The 24,742-nt window shown below is 42.2% G+C and overlaps 1 protein-coding gene across 1 annotated transcript; it reads right to left on the bottom strand.

Annotated features, from left to right (window-relative positions):
- Positions 1-11,944: 11,944 nt before the first annotated feature.
- On the bottom strand, positions 11,945-24,112 carry VIM (vimentin). Its single transcript, XM_043968738.1, has 9 exons — positions 23,369-24,112; positions 22,566-22,626; positions 16,663-16,758; positions 16,401-16,562; positions 15,534-15,659; positions 14,311-14,531; positions 14,011-14,054; positions 13,504-13,589; positions 11,945-12,308 (listed from the first exon to the last, which is right to left on the bottom strand). Exons 1-9 carry the CDS (start codon positions 23,932-23,934, stop codon positions 12,267-12,269), a joined length of 1,404 nt encoding a protein of 467 aa, XP_043824673.1. The 5' UTR covers positions 23,935-24,112; the 3' UTR covers positions 11,945-12,266.
- Between the last annotated feature and the right edge of the window lie 630 nt (positions 24,113-24,742).

Here is a 24,742-nt window from a genome sequence, read left to right as displayed (position 1 = left end):
GACATACTTTGCATTCTTGGGATGCTGCTAGAAATGTCCTTGGGTTTAATCAGTGGAGAGGAGTAGAAAGAAGAATGTTGGTGTATATCAGCAAGCCTGTGGAACTGGCCCTGGAGTCAAGAGGACCTGAGTTCAAATCTCCACTCAGACACTTACTAGCTGTGTGACTCTGGGCAAATCACTTAACCCCAATTGCCTTAAATATTGGGGGCCATCTCCAGTTGTCCTGATATCTATCTTGCCGCTGGACCCAGATGGAGGAGAGAATGAGGTTGGTGACCTTACACAGCCTTCCCTCACTTAAATCTAATTCACTGTAAGTCATAACATCACCCCAGTGCCATGGTCCTCTTCAAGAAACAAGGACAAAAAAGAAAAGAAAAGGGGCAGCTAGGTCGTGCAGTGGATAAAGCACCAGCCCTGGATTCAAGAGGACCTGAGTTCAAATTCAACCTCAGACACTTGACACTTACTAGCTGTGTGACCCTCGGCAAGTCACTTAACCCTCATTGTCCCAGCAGAGAGAGAGAGAGAGAAAGATAGAGAGAGAGAGAGAGAGAGAGAGAGAGAGAGAGAGAGAGAGAGAGAGAGAGAGAGAGAGAGAGAGAGAGCTAAGGACAAAAAACAACAACAGCCTCCTGCCACTGCCCAGTTGAGCCACTCATCAGGATCAGGTCAGCCGGTGCAGCTGTCCATTAAAACTAGATCTGGCTGGTCTGATGGTTAATTGACAGGTCAGGTGGCTCCAGAACTACTTCTGGGATTCCATCCATACAAAATCCCTGCGTGTGGTTTATGCTGGAAGGAAATCGGAGAAGCCTCCACTCAATTGCCCAGTTTAGGCAAGGATCATTGCTGGATCACCTAACCTGTTTGGGGATAAACTAACGATAATCCATTTTAAAACCTTGAAGTTAAAAACTGTCTGCAGCAGCAGCAGCAGCAGCAAAGAAACAGAACAAAAGAAAGAACAATGGATCTGACTCAAAGAATCATGGTTCTGCTACTGAGTGACCTTAGTCCAATGACTCTTTGGGCCTCATTTTCCTCATTTGTTAAAAAATAAAAATTGAAAGAGTCAAACTAGGTCTCCTCTAAGGTCTCTTTTAGTTCTAAATCCTTGGACCACTTAGCACAGTGCTTTGCATAAACTAAGTCCTTAATAAATCTTTTGTTGTTATTCATTCATTCATTCATTCATTCATCCATGGTCTGTCCAACATAGAGGGTGATGTGACAGCATCAATAGCAGTGGCAAGGAGGAAAATAGCCAGATGAGGTTGGATAGTCAGATTAAGGTATGTGACTAGTGATCTCTGTTGTGCACCCCACGACTGTGAGTAGACAAGCCACTGCTGTCCTTTGCTGGTCCCCAAGAAATCAGAGAGAACATAAAGACCCAACAGTACCCTGGTTAGCTCATGTTCCTTAGAGTCTGCTTAGGTTTCAAGGCGTTGGAGCTATAAACTGCACTGGGTACCATGAAGGAGCAGTGAAAGGAAATAATAGGTAGTCAATTCAGCAACCCTTTGTTGAGCACCTACTATGTGCAAATCACTTTGCTTGGCACAGTTTAGCAATCCCTGGCTTGACTAATTGTCTGCAGTCGCCATCCATGTGATGTTGTTTGTTCTTCATTCTCAAAGAGGATCATGACATCAGGGTGATGTCATGACTTGCACTTGCACTGAATTGGATTTAAGTGAGAGAGGTCTGTGTAAGGTCACCAGCCTCACTCTCTCCTCCAGAGCCATCTGGCTCCAGTGGCAAGATATAGATCAGGACTGGAGATGGTCCCGGATGTTTAAGTCAATTGGGATCAACTAACTTGTCAAGGGTCACACAGCTAGTGTTTGATGTGAGATTTGAACTCAGGTCCTCCCAACTTCAGAGCCAGTCAGTGCTCTATCCATTGTACCACCTAGCTGACCCATCCATCTGATAAGATTGGATAGAAAGAATGTCTACTTCAAAGTAGATTCCCTTCCCTTACTGGAACTCTCATAGTTTGTTGTTTAAACATTTCTTATCACTTATATAGTTCAGTTTTGCTCTCGTTATTAACACTGCTAGCGTTAAATATCACCTCCACAGGGGCAGCTACGTGGTGCAGTGGATAAAGCACCAGCCCTGGATTCAGGAGGACCTGAGTTCAAATTTGACCTCAGACACTTGACACTTACTAGCTGTGTGACCCTAGGCAAGTCACTTAACCGTCATTCCCTCACCAAAAACAAAAAAAATTTTTTTAAAAAACCCATCACCTCCACAGGGCCCACTTTGGTACACAGACTTCAAAGTTGTCATATTCTGGGCAGGGTTCTAGGACACAAGGGGTTAAATGGGTGGTGGTGGTGGTGGTGGTGGTGGTGGGTCAGGGCAGCAGCAGTAGTAGTAACACTACTTCTACTAGTAGTAATACCAGTGGTAGTGTTTGTAATACTGGTAGTAGTAGTAGTAGCAGCAGCAGCAGTAGTAGTGGTGGTGGTGGTGGCGTCGGTGGTGGTGGTGGTAGTAGTAGTAGTAGTAACAGTTAGTATTTATATAGTGCTTTAAAGGTTTGCCAAGGTTTAAATGATTTACAATTATCTCATTTTATCATTACAAGAACCCTGGAAGGAAGGTGCTATTATTGTTCTCATTTTTAAGATGGGGAAACTGAGGGAGATAGGGGTAAAGATACATGCCCAGGGTTATACAGCCAGTAGATATCTGAAGCTGGACTTGAACTCCAGTCTTTTGACTCCAGACCTAGCACTCTATCCACTGTGTCACCTAGCTGCATAATATTAGATACTAGTCTTTATGTGACCCAGATTTTCTTAGAGACCAACAGGGGAAAGCAATGACCTGGCTGCTTACCCCTGCGGCATGCCAGCCAGGGCTGAGAAGAACGAGTATCAGTTACATACCAAACACTGTGGGTCACTGTGGTTCTGACCAAGAAGGTTAAATGACTAATCTATTCCTCTTGACTAGAAAGTGATTTGCAGATCATTTCATTTTCATAAATACTAAATAACAAATGTGGCACCTGGACCCTACCCCCTCATATGCGGGACCAGAGAAAAGCTATCCCAGTTTCAAGATATTCGGTGTGTCAGCCCCTGCTCAGAACCATAACTTCTGAGCTCCTACTGACATGCTTACTTTTATCTGCTAGTCAGTGAACACATTAGTTTTTTTTTTTTTTTTGGTGAGGCAATTGGGGTTAAGTGACTTGCCCAGGGTCACACAGCTAGTAAGTGTTAAGTGTCTGAGGCCAGATTTGAACTCAGGTACTCCTGACTCCAGGGCCGGTGCTCTATCCACTGCGCCACCTAGCCGCCCCAACACATTAGTTTTTAAAAAGATGTTTAAGGGCAGCTAGGTGGCACTGTGGATAGAGCACCGGCCCTGGATTCAGGAGGACCGGAGTTCAAATCTGGCCTCAGACATTTAACACTTACTAGCTATATGATCCTGGGCAAGTCACTTAACCCCAATTGCCTCACCCCCCTCAAAAAAATGAAAAATCAAACTGCTTAATGAGTTTATTCAGATTCTTCCCTTGCTTCAAGATCTAACTCATTTCTTCTCCTCCAGGTTGCCTTCCCTCACATCCTCTCCTTTTTCTAAATTCTTATACTTACCTGTACTATTTATTATAGCACTTAACCACATGCTACTTTCTATCATTATTTGAGACATTAAGCATCTGTGTTGTCTCCCCAAAATGATGTTATTACCAGGAGGGGAGGGGAGGGGGCTGTGTAGGATAACAAGGTTCAGAACTAGAAGAGACCTGCCTGAAAATTCGCCTTGACTGCTTTCCCAGCAAATGGTTATTTAGGTTTTGCTTAAAGATCTTTAGGGGATAGCTAGGCTGTATGATTGTTAGTGCACTGGCCCTGAAGTTGGGAGGACCTGAGTTCAAATCTCACCTCAGCTGTGTAACCCTGGGCAAGTCACTTAAGCCCAATTGCCTCAAACATCCGGGGCCATCTCCAGGCTTCCTGATGTATATCTTGCCACTGGACCCAGATGGCTCTGGAGGAGAGAATGAGGTTGGTGATCTTCCATAGTCCTCCCTCACTTAAATCCAATTCACTGAAAATTATGACATCCCCCTGATGTCATTGAGATCCTCTTTGAGAACAAAGGACAAACAACCACAAAGATCTCCAGGGAGAGGAGCACACGCTCCCTTCAGAAGCAACCCATTTCATCTTGGGCCTGAATTATTAGGAAACTTTTCCTTAGAACCCTAAATGGGCCTCTGTGTGATTTCTTGCTATCCATGTGTTGTGGGATGAGGGACCCCAAACTCCCAAGGAATCCTTGAATTTTCCCAGGTGAGGGGAAGCTCTATCTCCCACCTCAGGAATGGGTGTTGCCAAGCCCAGTCCTGGTATGCTGATAAGCAATACCAAAGTTGGCTAGACGATATGCAGGATATGGATAGATGCTGCATATCCTAGTAATACTCTACTTAGTTATCTTGCTCTTCCCAGTTTTTGCATTTCCTCTTGCTTTGTAATTTCCTCTCTTTTGTTATGTAAACATATAAAAGACCTGGTCTTCTCTCATTCAAGTGGGACAGCTTTCCATTGTGATCTGTCCCCACCCCCATATTCCTCTCCTAATAAAAATCTTTTACAAGATTCATGATGAGCCTCCAATTCTTTGATTGAGCTAGGTGCCCCCCATCTCTTTTTCAGGTCGCAAGCACACACACCCCCAACACGTGTTAATTCTCAAATCCCTCTTCCACACAATAGCTCTCCAGGTACCCAGAGTGTAGAACAGAGCCCCAAGTACTTAAAAATGTGGACTAGGAGACATTTACCAAGCCCCTCTCCCTCCCACAAGGTTTAACTCCCCAGGCAAATATCCCCACTTCTTTCAACTGATCCCTGCATGCAATGAACTTGAAATCTTTCATCATCCTTGTTTTGCTTCTCTGGGTGTTTTCCAGTTTATTCCAGCCCTTCCTAAAAATGTACTGGCCAGAACTTACTTATCAACACTGACCCTTCCAAATTCTCATTTTTTTCCCCACACTTATGCACACCTATCCTAGTTGCCAATCCCCTCAGAATCTCTGTCCCTTATCTGGGTTTACATTTCCCCTTCCCAGAACCAGGCCTTGGCTCATCTAGTTCAACCCCCTCATTTTACAAATAAGGAAAATGAAGCCAAGAAAAACTCAAGACAGCTGAGCTGGAATGTGCTGAGCAGAATTTGAATCCAAGTCCTTTGTCTCCAGATATAGTATAGAAGATGGCTCATTATAACTAACACTCCAATATTTTATTTTATTTTTTTTTTTTGCGGGGCAATGAGGGTTAAGTGACTTGCCCATGGTCACATAGCTAGTAAGTGTCAAGTGAGATTGGATTTGAACTCAGGTCCTCCTGAATCCAGGGCCGGCGCTTTATCCACGGTGCCACCTAGCTGCCCACAATACTCCAGTATTAAGATGAATACATCAGAATGAAGGATCTACACCTGGCAAGTAAGCTTAATCCAGTTCTAGTTCAAGATTTCCATTTTTAAGGGGGTGTGGGGGTACAGAGAATTTATGTTAAATAGAAAATCAAACAATCAGCCCACAAATAGTTGAGTGGTTACCTTGTGAAAGAGAACATATAAGAGATGTTGGAGGATGGAAATCAATTAATTAGCAAATATTTATTGGTATTTATTATAATATTGATGAACCCTCATAGTGCTCTATTAATATTTATTAACACAAAGAAATCTAAGATATAATCTCTGTCCTTAAGCATCTTGCAATACAGCCAGAGATCTATAAGGCATATACATCTGAAGTAGAGATTAATACAAAAAGGCTTTCTTGATGATCTTGGAATTAGAGACAAGAGTTCAAAGTGGCCATCAAAGACATTATTCAGATCCAGAGAGGAACTTATCCTCTCCCAGATAGAGGATTTTGGCTGTTTATCAAGTACAGTCTCTAGGGGAATACAGTCTTTTGAATATCTCTATTTTGACCCTCTGGCTGCAATTAAAACTTTTTTCTTTTTTCTTTTTTTTTTCTGTGCAAAATGGAGCAAAGTAGCTAGATGTTGCAGTAGATTGAGAACTAGGCCTGGAGTCGCTTAGCTTTGTGGCCCTGGACAAGTCACTTAATCTCTATCTGCCTTAGTGACTTTATTTGTAAAATGGTGATAATAATAGCCCCTACCTCCCAGGGTCCTTGTGAGGTTATCATGAGATAAATATTTGCAAAGCACTTTGCAAACCATAAAGGGTCATGCAAATTAGATATTATTTGTATTAAATTTATATTCCTTTATTAATTGTTCTTAGATGCTTCCTCTTTCATTTCACAAGCTTGGTTTTTGGTATTTTCCTAATTCTCTTCCACTTCTCTGGTTAGAAAAAAATCTTTGTTTGCATTTCTTCGGTAAAGAAACCATTTACCATAAAGGTAGCTTCATGTTGATTTTTGTAAATCTTGATCATTACTTTCAGGGGCTAACGGAGCTTCTTGGGCTTTGTTGCTTTGTTGCTTCCTTGTTCCTGCCAGATGGGACATTTCATAGAGCTTCTGATCATTTCTTCCCATCCCTAGAGAGGGGCTGGCCTTCAGATAGTAGTGTCAGGACAGTCACCCTGGTTACTGGAAAAAATTCAAAATGAGAAGTTAAAGCTCAAAAGTATTAGCTAACACAGACCATCTTTTATTATATTTTATTTTTTATTCTTTTTTTTGGGGGGGGTGAGGCAATTGGGGTTAAGTGACTTGCCCAGAGTCACACAGCTAGTAAGTGTCAAGTGTCTGAGGCCGGATTACTGACCATCTTTTAGATATGAGTTGCCAGCTTGGACAATTATTATCTGCATGAAAATTTCCAGAAAAGACCTTATGAAAAGGGAAGTAGGGAGAGGGGCTACAACATGCCCAAAGGGTTTCACTTTTAAATGGGGCACTGAATTTAAGGGGTGTCAGATTTTAGATGGCTCTAATTGTACTTATAGAGGCTGCTAGGTGGCGCCATAGTGCACAGAGTGCTGGACCTGGGGTCAAGAAGACTCATCTCCCTGAATTCAAATCTGGTCTCAGACACTTACTAGCCGTGTGACCCTGGGCAAGTCACTTAACCCTGTTTTCCTCAATTCATCATCTCTAAAATGGACTGGAGAAGGAAATGACAAACCACTCCAGTATCTTTGACAAGAAAACTCCTCAAGGAGTCACGAAGAGTTGGACATGACTGAAAAAAACAGCACTTGTAGTCCTTTGTCGCCGGATTGAGCAACTGTAACTGGCACCCACCTTCTCCACTTTTTCCCCAGCAGGAGTTCAAGGTCTCCGTCTTTTCTACACCTGGAGCATGTTCCAGTCTCCTTCATCCTTCAACTGAGAGCACCTTTTAGGCTGTTTGCCTTGAGGGGGATCATTCCCACTTCCAGCTTTGTCTAGACCAAAACCCTCCTGGAGAGGTTTTTCTTCTGAGTGAAGGGATAGATGAATTACAGTCATATCACTTAATCAATCTCTGCTGTGCTCACTGGTTTTGCCATCTACCTTTCATGGATGTGAGAATACTTAGCTGACCCTTATTTTCACATTATTTCCACACATCTCACTGTCCCCTGGCAACTTTTTTTTTCCCAGACTCATTCTCTCTGTCATCACCTCCTCCTGCAATTTTTCCCATCTCCTTCAATCTTGGATTTAATATTACACATGAAAAAGACAAATATCAATCACTTGCTTCACCATAGAGGGTAAGAATAGTTTCTTTTCATTGTTTCCCCAAAGAGATAGATAAGAAAGGCTATAATACTATGATCAAAGATAAAAATAAAGACTTTAAATAAACTGAAATGAGACCAAATACACAGTTTAAATGACCCTGAGGATAATGTACCCTCCCACCCACTTTTTCCCTGGGTGGTCTCTTATTAAGGACTGATTTCTGACAGTTATAGATAAAGGAGACAAAGGGAGGCAGGGTGACTTGGTCAGAAGACTGTTGGATTTCCAATCAAAACTTCTGAATCAGCTCCTTGCTGATTCACTACAACACTGGGCAAGTCACTTCATCTCTCTGCGATACAGTTTCTTTATCTGCAAAATGAGGGAATCAAACCAGGTGATCACTAAAGTATGTTCCATTTCTAAAAACTGTGGTTCCGATCTTTAATAAAGTTGAGGGGGTGGAGGAGAAGAGAATAAGCATTTATATAGCACCTACTATGTACCAAGCATTATGCTTAGCCCTTTATACATATTATCTCTCAACTGGCAAATGCTATTATTCCCACTTTATAGAAGTTAAGTGATGTCAACCTGAAAATTAATGAAAACAATCAATATAACAAAATAAGGTCTTTAATCGGAACAGAGAAGTTGCAGCTCAAGGTACTGCTCAGAAAGTGCTGGGAGTACCCTAAAGAGGGAACTGGTGACAAGGTTTATATGGAGTACCAAAACAGAGAGCAACATTTGGGAAGAGTAAACTTCTCAGTTTCACTAGTTTCACCATAATAAGCTAAAGTCCAGGAAGAAACCTTGGGAATCTCAGGGAGGGGAGAGTTTGGGGTCTTACAAAACAATCAGAAGTCAGAATGATAATACTGGGTGAGTTCCTAGCAGCTCACATTGGCCAAGGAACAGAAACTAGATGGAGTTCAGTCAGTTCTCAATCAATTGTGTTTGTCAGTGAGTTGACCAGGGTCACACAGCTAGTAAGTGTCAGGTATTCGTGACTCAAGGTCTGATACTCTATAAAAGAGGTATGAAGGGATCCAGGGACTCCTAGAAATACCGTCTTTTGGAGTGGGAGAAAAGACTTTTTAAAGGAATATCCTGACATGATAACTCTTGGTCTTTAAAGAAATTGAATCTTTCTATAATAGCACTGTTCCACCTTTGGAGAAAGTCAACAGGGGATCAATGTTTTCATTAGCTGAGGACAAACTAGGGTTGAGTTGGGAGGGGATGATGCTGTTCAAGATGACCCGAATGGAGAGATACATGGTGGGCATCCATAGACTGTAGCCTATCCTCAATGATGATGTGCACAAAAAGTGGCAAAAAGATATTATCCAATATATTGGGGATCATTAAATGAAATAGGCCAGGCATGTAGCAAAAATGAGAAATAACAGGCTCCCAAATCTAGCATAAGTATGCACAGAATGGTAAAAGAACCCAAAAAGGACTATTATTAACAAGTTGAATGGATTCATGGGAGGGGATGGTTCAGGATGTATGGATGCACCATTGCACCTAGACTGATTAGATCACAGGTCCGTTAGGGGAGTACAGGCTTCCTAGGGGTCACCCTTATACCAAGAGTATAGATCATTCATTCTTGTGAGCCTACCTTTACCACAACATAGTGTATCAACTCTATAGACAATGTAGTACAATTAAGGAGCCCTGAATCTGCAGTGGGATGGCCTGGCTTCGGAGCCCAGACTTTACCATTTCCTGCCTCTGCGACCTTCAGCAAATCACTTCATCTCATTGGGTCTCCCACGTCTTCATTTGTAAAATAAGAGTGTTTGGATTAGATGATTCCCATTCACTCTATAGCTGTAATCTTCCCCCCCACACACACACCTGTAATCCTAAAACAAAATTCCAGAGTTGTAGGCATTGCTAAGAATTTCAAAATAAAAGCCCAGGCTTATTAGTGTCACATCCAGGGTCATTTCAAGGATCTTTCTTTTGTTCTTGCCCTTCCCTTTTCCACTAGCTCTTAACTTATTCTCAGGAACCCTTCCTTGACAATTCTTCATCAACGAATTCCTAATGTACTTGTTGTAAATACTATATATTTAATTGTTACGGTTGTCAGCCCTACCTGTCCAGTTAGACTGTCTGTTCTTTGCACAGACCTTGGCCTTCTTGATTATCACCCCAAGCCCTGGTAGTATCTGGTAACCAATGAATAAATGCTTGATTGTCAGAACTGCCCAGTTTCTCAAAGGAGCTGCTTGAAGACCCAGGACATAAAGTCAGGTCACTCAGCATGAACATGTAGACTTTGGGGCATTAGGAATTCTTTCTGTTTGAGTACAGAGAGCTTTGCTTCTCAAATCTAGGAAACCACAGAGTATACAGGGTAAAACCATTTTTGCAGGAGATTTATTACATTGTTTGGAAAATAACTGGTTCCCTAGAGGAGACCTGCAAATAAATTCACAATTCAGTTACATTAAACTGCTGGATTACTTGTCCGAAAATCATCAGCTACAAACATTAAAAAAAAAAACTACCTTCTAAGAAAATGGAAACATAGAAAGGCATGCATACTTCACACATCAACACCCACAGCAGCCACCAGTTAATTTGCCTAGGTGCTAATTATTGCAACAATGGCACTTTGACTGCCTCTTGCTAATAGAAGGTAGGCTATATCCCCTTCCCATTTTTTCATGCTCCAACAGCTACAGTGGATTAGCTCATCACCATCAACAAAGTGGAGGCAGCAAAAACAAAAAACAAAACTCAACTATTATATTTTCACCTCATTAGTTGTCCCCATTTAAGAATTTGAATTTTAAGAGGCTTTCTTTTTTTCATTTATTTTTTTCTCAATTACATGTAACAAAAATTTTTACCATTCATCTAAAAAATGTTTCCAAATACTATATTCTCTCCCTGCTCTTTAAAAAGGTAACTAATTTGCTGTATATCATATATGTATCTTGCAAAACATTCCCATATTAGCCATGTTGCAAAAGAAGGTGCAAACCAACCCGCCCCCCCAAGAATAACAAAGTTTTTTTTAAAAAAAGAATGCTTCAATCTGCATTCAGAATCCATCAGTTCTTTTTCTGGAGGTACATAGCATTCTCCTCATAAAGTCCTTCTGAATTGTCTTAGGTCCTTGTATTGCTGAGAATAGCTAAGTCCTTCTCAGTTAATCATGGCACAATATTGCCATTTCCCCAATCGACAGGCATTCTCTCAATTTCCAGTTCTTTGCTACCACAAAACTATTTTTGTGGTATATTTTTGTACTTGTGCTATAAATATTTTTGTACATACAAGTCCTTTTCTTATTTCTTTGATCTCTGACAGACATTATACTGGTATGCACACTTTTATAGCCCTTTGACTATAGCCTTAAATTTTACAGATTTTTTTAATATCATTTTTTTTTTTTGCTGGGCAATGAGGGCTAAGTGCCTTGCCCAGGGTCACACAGCTAGCAAGTGTCAAATGTCTGAGGCCTGATTTGAACTTAGGTCCTCCTGACTCCAGGGCCGGTGCTCTATCCACTGTGCCACCTACCTGCCTCCTGAGCATAGTCTTAAATTAAAAGGCTTTTCCTTTTACAAATGAAATTATACATGGGCTCTAGATGATTTCTGTAAACTGATTTTCATATTTGATCTCACTCTGGACTTGAAGGGTTGCCTGAGGGATTGGGGTGGCATCACTTTATAATGATTAAATTATTGAATGATCTTGGAGAACCCCAGGGATTGAAAACCAGTGAGATATACAGCGTTCACTCTCATGGTTAAAAATAAAAAACAGGACCACCATCCTTCCAAAGCATTCATGGTTATCAGGCACATTGTAGATGATAAATCATTCTTTGTGTTGGTCAATAAAATGGCTGAATTGCAGTTTGATCACACCAAGAATATAGATTTATCTTGCATGTACTCATGGATATATATCATATCCCTCAGAAGAATACCTTCCTTTAGGTCAGAGATTTTATTATTTGTTTTCTTATGTCCCAGGGTCTATCATATAGTAGATGCTTATTTTGGTCTATCTATACATTACCCAAATACTAGACTTTGATTTAGTGCCCAGCTTTTGGTTGATCTTTTTGGAGATGAAGAAAAGAATGGAGAAAGGGAAATGTTAAGGTTTTCTTTCATCACAAGGTTCCAATCTAAAATGACACAGTTTAAGCAACAACTTATTATTAAAAATGAAAAACAAGAGCAGAAACAATATTTTCCAAAGATTTATTGAAGCAGTAATAGGTTGGTCAGACACTTGCTGGAAATAAAAAGCAGTTTTATGGTATTCAAAAACACTTCTTAAAAAAGTATCGTAGCACAAGATATCATTGTAAACTAGATTTTGTTGTAAACGTTCTAAATCTTTTACGAGGGTCAGTTCGTAAGAACTAAAACCTATTCCGTTATAGCTATCCAGATCTATCTTGCGCTCTTGGAAAACTGCAGAAAGGCACTTAAAAGCTGTTTCTTTAACATATGGAATTCTCTCTTCTTCTTGCTGGTAAGATTCTACTGCAGTCAGCTCATACTTTTTATTCCAGATCATCATGGTGTTGAGAAGTTTCATTGATGACCTGTTTTGTTTGTATAAAGAAGAAAGTTAAAAACTCAAAAAACAATTTAGACTTAGCACTAAGGATCTCAAACCTCAATGTCCTCTGTAATAAAATGGGCTTTGATGTTCATAATCCTTCCTCCCTACTCCCCCAATAAACTTGAAAATGTTAACAGAATGGCATTAAAGAATAAAGAGTTGAGCTCAAAGTTGAAATTGCATTTTGAAAAGAATCTTTGTGTTGGCCCATAAATGATACAGATAATGTTATCACTTCTAAAATGCATTTTCAGGAGGGATCCCTCCAGTGACTGGGTATATTTCCAATTAGCAGTAGAGACTGTAAATGGGAGTGACATACTTTTGGCCTATTTGCATATGCTTTTCATGGAATGTTACACACTTACATGGGCCAGAATATTGAGGGATATTTTTATGGTGGTTCTGACAGATGCATTACAGTGGCTCAAAAGCACACATGAAAAGTTTGTAAATCGGACCCTTTGGTGTTCTTGTTTACTCTCCCTTTCTCTAAATTTCTTTCTTCAAACACGTAAGTATTCAGTTCACTTGTAGATTGCCTCAAATCCCCTGCTCATAATTAGGCAAACTGCAAGGCGTCAAGAGACTAGTTGTCAGCACCCTTGCATCACAGGGTAGGTGCAAAGTAGGAGCTGAGCTGCCCTACTCCAGCAGTGTTTCTAACTGCATTTTGTCTGTAGAAAACTATCGCTCCCTAATCCACCTTTTTTCATGCTTCGGCTCCTGCAGATTTTCACAAATGCAATAAAAGGGGTAGAAGTCAAGATTACTCCTTCTGATAACTCTCATTTCATCTCATCAGCTATGCCTGGTTGAAGATCCCAGTTTTAAGAGGTTGAATTTTAACAACTGAAATGACACATGGAGTCAAGAGGAATCAAGGTCAAGGGGCCCCTGACGCATCCCTATCCTGCCTCATTTATTTCCATTTCTAATTAGCCATCTTGGTAAATGCAGATTAATTGCACTGCAGGAAGAGCACCATCACACCTTCACCTTGAGGTACCCCTTAATTAGTTGGTTGGGTATGGGATTAGAAGATGAGACTTCTAGTCACTCTTTAGGATTTGTGTCAATGCATAATTTAGGCATATAGAGGGAGAAGCATGACTTGCAAGATTTTTTTGGTTCCTCCCTTAGCTTATCCATTCCCTTATTTTGAGGGTACCAACCTGCCCATCTCTAGTTTCAACGGTCTTGATTAGGAGTGTTCTCTTTGAGTGGGTGTCAACCAAAGGGTGTGAGTCAAGGTTGGTTTCTGAGGAGAGATCACACATAAGAGAGAAAAAATGAAATTCAAATGCAACATGAGAATTTTAGTTGGAAGAGTTATGAAACTAACTTTATGGCTGTTCAGTATAATTCAGTACCATTCAATATAATGATTCACCCCTAAGAGGTCTAAAAGCTTGAGGGTGTTTTTAAGCCTACATGTTTAAGCCATGGTAGCATTAAAGGATTAATTAGGTGGTTCAGGATTGAGTACCTCCCACTTAGGACTTTGATGTACTTGCATCCAGAAAACAAACAGTCCTAGACTCTGGACATTTAGTAGGGTTTGCTTTGCTATCTATGTCATTATCAGACCCATTTAACAAAGGATGACCTTTCCCAGAAAACAAAATGGCCCAGTGGTTACTAGCTGCTGACTTCTTTACAAATGGAAAGCAAGTACTTACCCCTCAGATTCAGGGAAGAAAAATTTGGAAGAGGCAGAGCAATTCTGTAAGAAAATAAAGCAGAAGAGTTATGTTACAGCAACATCAATGCCAGGGAACACCTATATGAACACAGGCATTAGGGGAAACCATACTTCTAGGAGGTGATCACATTACAGAAGGGGCCTAACTTTCCAAAAGCCAACAAAGGATTCCTTTAAATCACCTCTTTGTTGCGATTCCCTCCTCCTTCCCCCAGAAACACAGCAGTTGTTATAAATAAGGGAAGTCCATCTGTGCACACAGATTCCCATTCTCTACCTGCTCTCCTCTCCCTCCAGCAGTTTCCTGTAGGTAGCAATCTCAATATCAAGGGCCATCTTCACATTCAGCAGGTCCTGATATTCACGAAGGTGGCGAGCCATTTCTTCTTTCATGTTCTGGATTTCATCCTGCAGGCGGCCGATAGTGTCTTGGTAGTTAGCAGCTTCAACAGCAAAGTTCTCCTCCATTTCACGCATCTGGCGTTCCAGGGATTCATTCTAAGAGAATTGAGATAGGGTTTGAATGTTAATTCACATAAATATACGAGGATTCCTGGCTGATAGCTTTTTGGCTTAATCTTAATATTCTCTTCACTATGCCATTATTTTCAAGCACTGACATGGAGATTTCACCCAATAAGCTGAAACAGCTTCAGAGACCGTAATAAAACACCTTTCTCAGAATATTATTTGTATTTGGGGGCTGTGGGGGTGGGGCAGAGGCAGAGTAACAAGTCCCTTCTTGTTAGGAAAGATTAAGATACAGGATTATAGATTTCTATTAACTTGAATTTATCCTGACACAATCACACACTTTGGATTAAAAAATTTCATATCTCCAGTCTAAATTCTATTTTTTCCCACTATTCTTATTTCTCTGCTGTAAATTATTACCAGATTTGGGGCAGCTAGGTGGTACAGTAGATAAAGCACCAGGCTTGGATTCAGGAGGACCTGAGTTCAAATCCAGCCTCAGACACTTGACACTTACTAGCTGTGTGACCCTGGGCAAGTCACTTAATCCTCATTGCCCCCCTCAAAAAAATTACTACCAGATTTATTATTAGATGCATTAAGAATAGCTATGAATATTGAAATTTGTTCTCCTTCATTCTTCAGGTTACTCTTACTCAAATCATCATTATGTCAACAGAATAGAAAGTCAACTACTCAACTAAGGGATTTGCCTTTCAAAAAATGGTAATGAGAGATATTAAATATAAAGGAGAATACTCCTTTGAGAAATTGTTGAATTTACTTTAAGATAAAAAATGGAAGCCAAGGCCAAATGCCACCCCCCCCTTTAAAACTACATTGTAAGGGAAACTTTTGGGGGGCGGCTAGGTGGCGCAGTGGATAAAGTACTGGCCCTGGATTCAGGAGGACCTGAGTTCAAATCTGGCCTCAGACACTTGACACTTACTAGCTGTGTGACCTTGGGCAAGTCACTTAACCCCCATTGCCCCCCCACACACACACACAAAACTACGCTGTACTCACAGTTCCTTTAAGTGCATCCACTTCACAGGTAAGGGACTGCACCTGTCGTCGGTATTCATTAGATTCTTGCTTAGCTTGGCGCAGAGCATCATTGTTCCTATTAGCAGCTTCAGAGAGATCAGCAAACTGTTGAAGAAGAAATTTGAAATTTATTTTGTGCAGAGAACTAGAAGCATCCATATTGTCTCCCCCCTAGCACATAAGCTCCTTGAGGGTAGGGACCCTCTTTCACTTCAGTCTTTGTATCTTTAAAGCCTAATGAGAGTGCCAGGTTTAGAGTAAGTCCTTCATGAATGCTTGTTGATTACTTCTTAGTTAAATTACATTCAAGCATTCTGTCTCCCTACATAATTCAGCTCTGTTCCTATGTGTTTAAAGATACCAGGCATCTGGTTTTGTACAACTTGTCTTTGATCCATGCCCAGTTAATCATTTCCTTGAGCTACTGAAGCCCATTTATGACATGGTGTTTTTCTCCTTGGAGGACTGAAGAGCCTTTAATAGGAAAATACAAAAACTAGATGTGTACAAACAAAACCTTTAAATTTTCATACCTGAAATATAAGGTTAAGATTACGTAAATCAGAGGAAGAAGAGGTAGGGGTATTGCCTAACATTTTGGGGTCAGCAGTATCAGATCATCTCACTCAAATAAGTAAAATATCTTGAGGATGTATGGGGTTTTTTGGGGGGGACATTTCAATAGAGGGCTAGGATGAGTTACTGAAAAATAATGTGAATAGTGGAAATAGTACTACACATGACTATGGATCACTATAGAGACTAAGGAGTAGTGGCAGGTATCTAAGTCTTCTCAAAGCGCAATCCTTTTCCTAGGTATCTAATCACATCGGTTTATGCTCTTACCTTGGACTTGTACCATTCCTCAGCTTCCTGGAGGTTCTTGGCAGCCACACTTTCATACTGCTGACGGACATCACGCAGGGCTGCAGTGAGGTCGGGCTTGGCAACATCCACATCGATCTGCACGTGTTGTTCTTGAATCTGGGCCTGCAGTTCTTGGATTTCCTAGAAAGAAAAAAAAAAAAAGATCAGATGAATGAATTGACCATCCCACAGACGCCATTGCTATTCTCTGTATCCAATCATATCAAAGGACTCCATTTACCTCATCATGAATTTTCTTCAAGAAAGCAATCTCTTCTTGCAGGGATTCGACTTTACGCTCCAAGTCTAGACGTGCTAGGGAAGCGTTGTCAACATCCTGATTAAGAAAGAAAAAGAGTTTTGGCAATGATATCATTCCTTTAATTAATAGATTTGAGAAGCCTTTCTATGACACTGACCTTGGGAGCTCATGTCCTATAGAGTCTTATAACTTCATCCATTTTATACTGAGATTTTGGCATGAAATCCAAGGGAGACCTACTTTATCCTCTATAAGAAGGTGCTGGACCGAGATTTTTATTTAGTCTGTTATATAAGGTATTAACAGGATGTTAAGTATGTAATTATATGAAATTACTGGTTGATTTCCCAAGTAATGTTTATTGTATAATCATCCTAACACTTAGATGAAGCAGCCAGGCTTCATAGTAGAGTATTGGGCCTGGAGTCAAGACAACCTGAGTTCAAATATGGCCTCAGACACCACCTTTATGACCCTGGGCAAGTCACTTCATCTTTACCTGCCTCAGTTTCCTCATCTGTAAAAATGGACTTAGAAATAGCACCTACCTCCCAGGGTTGTTCTGAGGAATAACAGATAATATTCATAAAGTTGATAACACAGTGCCTGGCACATAGTAGGTGCTATATAAATGTTAGCTTTTTGTCATTATTATATATTATTATGAATGCTTTCGTTGCTTCGACCAACACTTTGCTTCAACAGATGCTCCAGAACAGTTCTGAGAAGCAGTTATGAATGCTTACTAGCAAATCAGGCTTTTAGGGTAAGAGCTGACCCAACTCATCACAAACATCTGGGATAGCATCTAAAAAAAAATGGGTTTCAAAGGTGAGATCTTTTTCCATCTCTCTGACAGAGAATGAGAGAAGACCTGGATTCAGATCTATTCATCTAGTGTAAAGACCTGGATTAATATCCCAGACAAGACACTCGCTAGCTGGGTGTCCTATGCAAACTGAGCATAATCATACCAGCATTATCAGCTGCTTTGGTTTGTTGTATGGGAAAAGTACTGTGTAAATCTCCAAGTCTTACACAAATGTGTTATCTTTGCTTATAGAAGTCACAACAAAAGCCTGGTGATGGAGAAAGATAAACTGATTAATCTAAGTAGGCTGTTCATTTAGAGGACATTTTAGACAGCAGTATCCATTGTTTGCTTCCCTGGATCACAATTCTAAAAATCCCATTTTACTCCTACATCTTAGAACTGCCTAGTTTTCTTTAAGACTTGCCTCAAATGTCATCCTGAACAGGAAGCCTTTTCTGAATCTTATCCCCTGCGCCCCCCCCCCCATTTCCCTCAAGGTAAACAATGTTGTTTTTTTTTTTTCAATTTCATATAAGCCTGTAGATGTGTATATCTTCCCTGATAGAATGTTAAATTTGAGGATTGTGTCTATATCACTTCTCCATTTATACTGCCAACATCTAGTACAGTGTCTGACACATAGTAGGTGATTAATAAATGATTGTTGATTGACCTATCTAGTTAAGTTGCTTGAACTTCCCTCTTTCTCCTCTCATTTGTAAAATTTAGATTTGCCTAAATCATCTTAACTCTCCCTTCCAAATTTAAAATATGGCGACCATTTAACAAGCCTGTAAATCTTCTGATGCCTCATATTGTACCTTCTCCTAGATATACATGAACTCATGGGAAGCTAGGTAGCCCAGTGAATAGAGCACTGGCACTGAAGTTGGGAGGACTTGAGTTCAAATCTCACCTCAGACACTTACTAGCTGTGTGACCCTGGGCAAGTCATTTAACCCCAATTGCCTTAAACATCCAGGGACATCTCCAGTTGTCCTGATGTATATCTTGCTACTGGACCCAGATGGCTCTGGAGGAGAGAGTAAGGTTGCTGACCTTGCACAGCTCTCCCTTACTTAGATGTCACAGTCTTCTTTGAAAATAAAGGGCAAACAACCTCAAGGGAAAAACCTAAAATCTTTCATTGAAAATTCACATCTGAGTGGACCACTGTCAACTCCAGATTAAGAGGAGTTTCAGAAATAATGAAATGTTCAACAACCCTGGGATAAATACCTCAACTACATCAGTTATAAAACTGCATGGGTTTTGGAGAAATGCACACGTTCTGTGGAATGTCAGCCTTTCCCAAAGTTATGAAGTTGTGATAATGATGCACGGAATAGATACTAGGCCCCCCTAATACCAGACAAAACCAAATGGCCCCACACAGCTGTTCTACTACTATCTATTCCACTGAAGTAACATTTCTATTCAGTTTAAAAATATTTGAGGAACTTTTTTTTTTTACAACACAGAGCTTTTAAGGTCAAATTTCATACTACAGTGGTAAATTTAACAAAGTACCACAGTGGATTAGCGATAGACCTATTTACTTTTCAAGCTTGCAATATAATAACAGCTAGTAGTTAGCTAGCACCTTAAGGTCTGCAAAGTGCTTTACAAGTGCCTCCTTTTATCATAACTCTGGGGGATAGGCACTGTTATTATTCACCTTTTACAGATAAGGAAACTGAGGCCAGCAGAGATGAAGTGGCACACAGCTATTAAGGATAAAATGGCTGAATTTGAACTCAGGCCCTCCTGACTCCAAGTCCATTGCACCACCTAATTGATCTTTTCCCAAGATTGTTTTTGGGGTTTTTCTGCTCCTATCTTTTGAAATACATTTTTTAGGTTATGACTTTGTTTCCAGTAACTTATGAGCCTTGTCTGGTACTTCAGTACTCTAGCTCTGGATATGTATTGCCACTACCAAGAAAAGGGCAAGTGAGGAAAAATTAAACACCTCTTATTCATCTTTGTTCTGCATCTCCTGTTTGGCCTCTGAGCTGCCTCTGCCCTTCTTGAACACCTTAAGGGTGTGTACATCCTCTTCCTTCCCTGGCTTTAAGTCAGTTACTAGAACTCTTTTGAAATGACTGTTTAAAATGAACCTCATTCTTACTCTTAAAAAGGAACGTGTATGTAGAGATCTTCCTGTTGCCTGGTAAAGACTTAGCTTCATTTGTCTCAACATATACCAGATTCAACAACTCCACTGCTAAGTAGTCACATTTCCTAATCAGAATGTACAACCTTGAAGGTAGATAGATTATCCCTTCCCCTTCAGAAATATGGGTACATTTTATCCTCTAAGAAATAATTGCTGTACAGTTTCTACTCCACAAAATTCAAAGACACCTGTAACACTTTCATTGGAAAAAAATCAATTGGGTAACATAAGGAAAATGAAGATTCAATTTTGAGTGGGGAAAAAATGGGTTTGCTTTTTGTTCAGCTCTGAGAATAGTTATGGAAGACAGTTCAGTCTCCTTCAAAGAAAAGTGGCACTTGGGACATTCCACAGGCTCGAAAAGAATGTATTAAATTCATTTAAGTCCTGAGATTGAAAATGTCTTCTGTATTACCACTGAAATGATATTACTCTAGAGCACCCCTGGTTAATTGGGTGTTCGTATGATTTCTTTCTATTTAACAAGTGTTTTTCCAGATCTGAGAGCTTTTCTTAGTGTTCAGATCCTTGCCCTAGACCCATGACATCCAGAGGGCAGGCAATAGCTTTTTTTTTTTTAAATGAGGAAATTGAAAAAGAGGCAAAATGACTTGCCAAGGTCATGCATGTGGTTACTACGAGGTGATAGTACTAGAATCCAGAACTTCTGAAATCAAGTTTAGCACCTTCTTTACTGTACTACTTCTCTGGCGGTGAATATCCTGCTTAATTTGCCAAAGATTTAAAGACTAGGTGATAATTCAATTTGTCACTTAACATTTACTATCACCTATTTATGAGTGTACAGGACAAATGACATTCGTCCTTCAAAAATGGGTGAATAAAGACAACAGACCATTTTTTCTACATATTTTGTAATTTGGCAAATCCACTTTGGTTTCTGAATATGCTCATAGTAGAGGGGCATCTCTGTCCTGAAATTGTGCCTTACAATAAAAAAAAAACAAAACACATCAAAATAGCATGGGAAGGTGAGACTGACAAGCCCAATGACTAAAGTGAATGGAAATGCCATCAAATCATCCATGATCATAGCTTTTCCTGCCAATTCTTCAAATTGGAATTGCATTACTCTATCCTCCCTTCCCCATCCATTTGTGAATGCATTTTATGATGTATAGACCCTTTTGGGTCATCCAGTCCCTAGCTTCTTAAACTGTAGGTCCTAACCCCGTATTGGGGTCATGAAAAATTTGGCAACAGTAATAGGTTATGTATACCTATTTTATATGTCTATATACCCGGGTTTGAGTACAAGTTTCTTGGGTGAAAATGGGTCACGAGTGGAGAAAGTTTAAGAAGCCCATATCCAGTCCGACCCTCTCACTTTCCAGTTAAGGAAACTGAGACAGAGAGAGGGGTTAAGTCACTTGCCCTAGGGCACACAGGTAGGAAACCTCGGAGGTAGAATTTGAATCTGAGTCCTCCAATTGCAGATCTTTCACTCTTCTTACTAACTTATACTTTGCAGTTTATCCTGCTCTGAGTATATGTGTGTGTGTGTGTCTGTGTGTGCGCGTGCGTGCGTGTGTGTTTGTACATATGTACTTATATAACTTGGATCTAAATGCCCTACTTACCTTCACATAGGAGAGGCTAGAATAAATCTTAATCCAATGTTGAGTTGAAAGTATGCTCTAAGAAAACTGGACGTTTAAAACTAGGTGACCATTCTGCACTTCCTTTTCTTTTCTTTTCTTTTTTTTTTTTTGAGATAATGGGGTTTAGTGACTTACCCAGGGTCACACAGCTCATAGTCTGAGGTCATATCTGAACCCAGGTCCTTGAGCCTCCAGGGCTGGTGCTTTATCTGCTGCACCTTCACTTTCAATTCTCCTAATACAGCCCCAGATTTCTCAAGGTCCTGGAGCATAACATATCTATTTAGAAAATGTCACTTGAAACCCAAGTTTAGCTTTATAAGGGCTCTGTTCTCCCCGCACGCACGAGGGCACTTTTCTAAAGAAAAAACTTTTTTTTTCTGGAAAAAGAAATTACAAACAAAAAGGAAGAGAGGTCCTTTCAAGGCCAACTCTGACTAATGTTCTTTGAAAAGTTCTAACGTTATATCCAATGTCCCCTGTACAGGTTTGAGTATAACTTTCTGTTATAAAATAGTTATCTCCAATTAAAACTGTGCTTGTATGATTACATATTCTGGAAGAATGCAGCCTGTTGCAAGCTTCCCTGTGAATACAAAGACTCCTATTCTTTCTGTCTTTGGGGACCCCATTTGCCAGAATGCTTGTATCTACATTCCATAGTGAATCCCATAGAAACCTTTAATGCTCTTATAGCCCTGAGGACAGCTGGCTCCTTTTCTCCCTTATAAGATTAAAAAAAAATAGTTGGGTAAGGGAGGCCTTTTGTTTTATACCCCTTCTAGTTTTTATGCCCCATACAATAGGACTCCCCCTCCCCACCACCTAGTTTCTGCCTTGATTCTATTTATTCACAGCAAGTTCTTCTTAAAACAACATTTATTTTAAACTTCGAACCAGTGTGTTGCACTTCTTTGGGCCTGGATACAATACAAAGATGTCAAACTTCTTTGACAATCTCACTCAAACTGGAGCTGCTCAAATCTGAGTCTCAGAAAGCGTGGGAAAAACGAAGCCTGCCCGGTTCTTTGAAAACTTGAAACAAAGTTAAAAGCTAAGGAGGATTATATTACTTTCCTTTGTATTCTTTGGTGACGCCCAGGCAAATCCCCCAGTTCCAGGGGAGCTGGGTTTGGCACCTGGCCACCGCTAGAGGGCTGTGCCAACAGTCTAAAAGAGGCTCTAAGGGAGAGTCTGGGTTAAGGACCAACTTTTCGAACTGAGCTTGGAATGGGCAAAGGCGTGGCAGGGAAGGAAGGCTACAAACCTGTCTGAAAGACTGCAAGGTGCTCTCAGCTTCCTCTCTCTGTAGCATCTCCTCTTGCAACCTGAAACAGTGACACATCAAGCCAGGAGGAAGTGGGAAACCGCCAGCAGGGGTGGACAAGCAGCCACACCCAACCACCAAACCCTCCCCCCCCCCTTCCCCCTCCTCTCCACCAGGGGGAAAAGAAACACTTCTCTAAAGACCGACAGATAACTTCGGCTCTTTCTAGTCAGCTCCTTTGGGTGGGTGGGAGCTGCAAGACCTTGAGGACCGCCTGCAGTGGGATTTAGAGGGGCGCTCGGATTAGCATGGCTACGTGGCGTCACTGCCCTTTGTCTCGCCTTCCTCCCTCGAGCCATCCTTTCCTTTCTTTCCGAGGCTCTCCAGGAAGGAGGCGAGGAAACTTGGGGAAAACTTAGCGGAACTCTTTCCCGCCTTCAACAAAGGGAAGCGCTAAGAGATGGGAGCAACTTTTTTTTTCTTTTTCTTTCTTTCTTTTTTTTTTTTTTGGCTAGTGTAGGGGCAGAATGGAGGGGCGTTCGTTGAGTGCAGCAAGAGATGATGGGCGGGGCGACCTCAGAACAGATGCCAAACCACAGTCCCCTACTTCTCTTCCTTCCCCAGTCCGGACTCCCTCTCCTCCTCCACCACGCCCTCCCCACCACGCCCAAGGGCCCAAGGGCGTGGCAGCCCCGGGCCCGGGATGGAGCCTGCATCCCTCCTCCTCCTCCCACCCAGCGAGGTGAAACAGACGAGGGCTAGTCAATTCCAAGGCTAGCCCAGAGAGCTAGCGCTGCCCTTACTTCTCTCGGAGCCGCATGATGTCCTCCGCCAGGTTGTCTCGCTCCACCTCCACCCGGGCTTTGTCGTTGGTGAGCTGGTCCACCTGCCGGCGCAGCTCCCGCATCTCCTCCTCGTACAGGTCCCCCAGGCGCGACTTCCCCTGCCCTTTGAGCTGCTCTAGCTCGGCCAGCAGGATCTTGTTCTGCTGCTCCAGAAAGCGCACCTTGTCGATGTAGTTGGCGAAGCGGTCATTCAGCTCCTGCAGCTCCACCTTCTCGTTGGTGCGGGTGTTCTTGAACTCCGTGTTGATGGCGTCGGCTAGGGAGAAGTCCACCGAGTCCTGGAGCAGCCTCACCCCGGGGATCGGGGCGCTGCTCCTCAGGCGCACTGCCGACGAGCGCGTGGCATACACGCCGCCCGGGGACGAGGAGTACACGCTGCGGGTGGTGCTCGGGCGGATGGCGCTGCCCAGGCTGTAGCGGGTGGTCGAGGTCACGTAGCTGCGGCTGGAGCTGGGCCGCCCGCCTGCGCTGCTGCCGCCGAACATCCTACGGTAGGAGGATGAGGATACCGAGCGAGAAGACATGGCTGGAGGGCTGGTGGGGCTGGTGGGCAGTGCCTGCTGAGAGGAGCGAGATCGGCGAGGAGAGGGGCGGAGGCGGCGGTGCTGGCTGCTGCTAGGCTTTGTAAAGACCTGGACGACTGGAGCGGCAGAGAGCGGGACCCCGCTTCGTTTGCGATACTTATATCGGCGGAGGGGGCCCCTGCAGCTGGCCAATCCCCGACCACTCGCCAGCCAATGGGGACCTAGAGAGAAAGGACAGAGTAGGGAGGGGACAGGGAGGGGGTGTGGAGGGGTGGGGTATGGGTGGGCGGGGGTGCCGCCCTTGGCCCTCCCCCATCTCCCCCAAACTGGGCGGGGAGCCCGATCCCGTTACTTCTGGGGCTGGGCACGGAATCCTGCTGATTATCCCCGGCAGGAGGGGGTGACTCCTACCCTTGGGCACATTAAAGAAGTGGGAGAAAGCTTAGAGGAAGTTGGGGGACCCACTCGGGACTCCAGATTGGAGAAGGAGGAGAGAGGTCTAGGAAACTCTTCCAAAAGGGCGTATTAGGAGGAGGTGGGAGGGGCACCTTGATTTTCGCCAAAAGGGCGAAAGGGAGGCATGAGGGGCCAGAAGGACCCTGCCAGGAAGGACCAGAGAGAAGAGAGACCCTTGGCCAAGTGGGAAGAGAGGCGGAGCGGGGGGAGGGGGGGTGTATGATTTCTCGGCCATAAAGGAAGAAAGGCAGCGAGAAAGAGCCTGAGATTTGGGAGGATGGAGGAGGGGGCGTGTACTTGAGAAAATGAAGTTCTTGAGCCATTGTTACTTCCTTTTTGTGCCTTCCGGAAG

The sequence above is a fragment of the Dromiciops gliroides genome, chromosome 5, assembly GCF_019393635.1.
Source record: "Dromiciops gliroides isolate mDroGli1 chromosome 5, mDroGli1.pri, whole genome shotgun sequence".
NCBI classification, from domain to species: Eukaryota; Metazoa; Chordata; class Mammalia; order Microbiotheria; family Microbiotheriidae; genus Dromiciops; species Dromiciops gliroides.
The sequence above is the reverse complement of the archived record's forward strand: the minus strand, read 5'-3'. Positions and strand labels throughout refer to the sequence as shown.